The sequence below is a fragment of the Octopus bimaculoides genome, chromosome 11, assembly GCF_001194135.2.
Source record: "Octopus bimaculoides isolate UCB-OBI-ISO-001 chromosome 11, ASM119413v2, whole genome shotgun sequence".
In the NCBI taxonomy this organism is placed as follows: Eukaryota; Metazoa; Mollusca; class Cephalopoda; order Octopoda; family Octopodidae; genus Octopus; species Octopus bimaculoides.
This window is the reverse complement of record NC_068991.1, coordinates 52790252-52793823: the sequence shown is the minus strand read 5'-3', so window position 1 is coordinate 52793823 and position 3572 is coordinate 52790252. Positions and strand designations below refer to the sequence as shown.

General features: G+C 37.7%; 1 protein-coding gene across 4 annotated transcripts in view; it reads left to right on the top strand.

Moving 5' to 3' along the window:
- The first annotated feature begins 2779 nt into the window (after window positions 1-2779).
- The window catches only part of LOC106875972 (uncharacterized), a 27957-nt gene continuing 27164 nt past the window's right edge, over window positions 2780-3572 (top strand). For 2 of the 4 annotated variants that reach the window (XM_014924315.2, XM_052971802.1), the window contains exon 1: window positions 2780-2993. Coding sequence is in view for 1 of the 4 variants with exons in the window: in XM_052971801.1 (XP_052827761.1) it covers window positions 2987-3013 (27 nt within the window). In the remaining 3 variants the exon portion in view is untranslated. Of the gene's footprint in view, window positions 3014-3572 lie in introns of all 4 variants that reach the window. The other 2 variants (XM_052971801.1, XM_052971803.1) reach the window with 1 other exon arrangement.

The following is a 3572-nucleotide window of genomic DNA, read 5'->3' as shown; positions in this document are numbered from 1 at the left end:
AATAAAGTCACATTTTAAACTTGCAAATTTTTACTGTGCCACTAACAGATTGTATTTGTAATATGTGATTTAGCTAGTTAATTTCTTTTCCTGAAATGGATTGTAGCCTAAAAGCAATTTTCTTGTGTCTTTAGATAGAATTGTTATTACACCATAGTCAGTTCTTTTATCTTTTCCTTGGAAGATTACTATTTTTTTTTTTTTGTCATGGATTTCAAAGCTGTCACTACTGGTCCAGACCATTTTGCATGAGCCAAGTATTTCTGTCTTGTTATTGTCCATTTTATTACATACTTTTATAGACATAGATAATGTTTAACTTGTGCAGTTCTTTCAGTTTTCTTGTGTTTCATGTTCCAATTCTGAACAAAGAGAAATATTTCAAATGATCCTACGCACATTCTTTATTTTGTTCTGTACTGTCCGTGGAGGTGCAATGGCCCAGTGGTTAGGGCAGTGGACTCGCGGTCATAGGATTGCAGTTTCGATTCCCAGACCGGGCGTTGTGAGGGTTTATTGAGCAAAATCACCTAAAAGCTCCACGAGGCTCCGTCAGGGGATGGTGGCGAACCCTGCTGTACTCTTTCACCACAACTTTCTCTCACTCTTTCTTCCTGTTTCTGTTGTACCTGTATCTCAAAGGGCCAGCCTTGACACACTGTGTCACACTGAATATCCCCGAGAACTATGTTAAGGGTACACATGTCTGTGGAGTGCTAAGTCACTTGCACGTTAATTTCACGAGCAGGCTGTTCCGTTGATTGGATCAACTGGAACCCTCGACGTCGTAAGCGATGGAGTGCCAACAACATCTGTACTGTCCATAATGTTTTGCTTAATGTAAACCCTTTGTAGTCAATAAAGAAATCATTATTGTTGTTGTTGTTCTACTTCTCACAGCTCTCAGACTTGCTTGCTCTGGTTGATACTGTGAGAGTGGACAGCAACCTGTTGTCAGAGGTCTCACAGGGTATCTTTCTGCAAATTATAAGCTTTGGTACCTGGATGTTAACATATTGTGGAAGACATTCAACATCCAAGCACCAATCTCAAAATTCTAGCTGTTCCCAATAGAGCAGTTTTTTTGGCCTGCTCTGCTCTCATGTCAATTCAGATATTCTCATTTTAAAAATTATCTCTAGCTCTAGGACGTTGGTGTTGTCTTGGTGGATGTTTGCGCTCTCTGAGTGCTCTTGTTGTTGTTATTATTAAATCAATGCCGACAAGTCAGTGGGATTGTGACTGAGCACCTGAAGAGGCAGATCAATGCAGTCGGACAGCAATATCAGACACTGGACTGAGAGGCCAGTTAAACTGCTCAGGGTCTGGTTTGGTCCCGACCTCCAGGTAGATAAGAATTGGGAAGAAGTGACGAACAGGGTGACAAACAGGGTGACCTCTCTTACCCAGAAATGGGCAGAGAAGAAGTTGTCCCTGAACGGTCAGGAAGAAAAGGTGAGTGCCTACATTGCTTCTGTCATTATTTATTGCCTGACTGTCGTGCCTTGCCCCAGTGACTGCTTGATTAGATTGGAGCATATCCTGTTTATATTCTTGTGGAAGGGACACATGGATTTTAATGTGCAGACACGCACTCAGGTTGCACCACCTGCAGCAATTTTTAGAAGTTGAATGTGTGTGGGCTCCATTTGTGAGACACGCCTTTTCGCAGCTCATCTCCTTGATGCAGCTGCACTCCTGGGTAAAAGGATAGGTTAAGACTGGACACCTGGCACTTAGAATGTCGTCAGACACTCACTGTCCTCTACAAGTCAGGCAATAGGATCGGTGGATGTTCTACTTTAGATATTTACAGAAGATTAGTAGCGGGGAAATGCGACGACGTCCTTAGGCATCGACAGAGACAAACTGCAAGTCTATTCTGGAGGTATAAATAATTCTGTTAACAAAAATACATTGGTTCCATGTGCAGCTTGTACATGTTGATGAGGGCGGGGTAAACACAGACCATAGCGTCAAAGATCCCTGGTAACAATTCTCTCCTCTCTGGTTATATCGTAGAAATTCCTTACTTATAACCATCTGTTGACTCAAAATAGACCACACTTTTGCTGGTCTTGCAAGCGGTCTGATTGGATGACTTAAAGCAACCAGTTGGGGACTATTATGGATAATTTCCAGATGTCTTTGACCTGGTAGTGCTACTGGGGGTGGGGGTGGGGGCGCTACCGTTTCTAAATAAACTCTACATGCATGGATGTGCTGTCAGACAGGCTTGTCCAAGGTGCTTGCAAAGTGACAAAACTGTTTTGCATGCACTCTGTGTGTGTGTGTGTGTGTGTGTGTGTGTGTGTGTGTAGGGGAGGGAGTGTTATCACTAAATTTGTTAGTATATATTTCTAATAGCATTAATAATAATTGAATATTACCAAAATATTTTATTAAGTTCCATATAATATTGAGTGTACTGCAGTAGATTCTTGTAGAGATTAAAGGCAGTCTGCCTCTTTGAAATCCTCTTTCCCCATTCACTCTCCCCGCATGAATTCTATCCCTTGGTAACTCCCCCACTTGTCCTTTTTGCATAAATATGATATTTGGGTATATTCCGTCTTGCCTCCACATATTTGAATGCATGTATAGGTATGAAAGCAGCATACATCTATCGCATACACATGTGTATACATATATATATATATATATATGTGGGATGTATATACGTTGAATTTAGGTAAAAATGGCACAATAAACTTGCTGAAATATACACTATTGGCTCGTAGTCCTTCAGGATGTTCATTGTACAGAGAGCCATGATGTAATGTATTAAGTCCATTTGTTTTTACATGTATGTTAACATATTGTATTATGTCACTGTAACCTTTTTATATATTCATTATTTTTTCCTCTCTCTCTGTACAATGAACATCCTGAAGAAGGGAGTGTCTAATTTCTAATATGAGTACTACACCATATTAATAGACACATCTCAGGAACGGTCCGTAGATGAAAACTTTTAACATTGCCTATGTATTGTATGTTTTCTTTTGATATGGTATATATACATACCCTTTTCTAATGTACACGTTTTTAATATAATACATATAAATTTATAATATCATATCATATCGTATATATTTACCCATTATATGTTAAATCATTCTGTACGTTTATATATCGTAATGTATTATCTTAAATTGTCAAATATGTTTATACAACTTGGAAACTATGCATGTTTATAAATATTCTTAAATAAATATTTTAAACATTCATGATATTTCTGAAGTTTATATCATTGTATATGCCTGTATACTTTATTTTACCTTACTTTTTTAGACATATTAGAGACTTAAATTATATATTTATTGATTCTAGAATGAATTGAACACACACACACACACACACACACGCATATTAAATCTTGCGTTGGATATACGGTATTGTTCCTGTGGTATTCCACCCTTATGTATCCATTCTTACTATAAATTTGAATTCTAGCTCATGCTGAGCACTTCAACTCTAGCCCGTTTTTATGTATTGTTATATTAACAATATCTAATTATACAAAAAGTTACAGTTTATATATATATATATATATATATATATATATATAT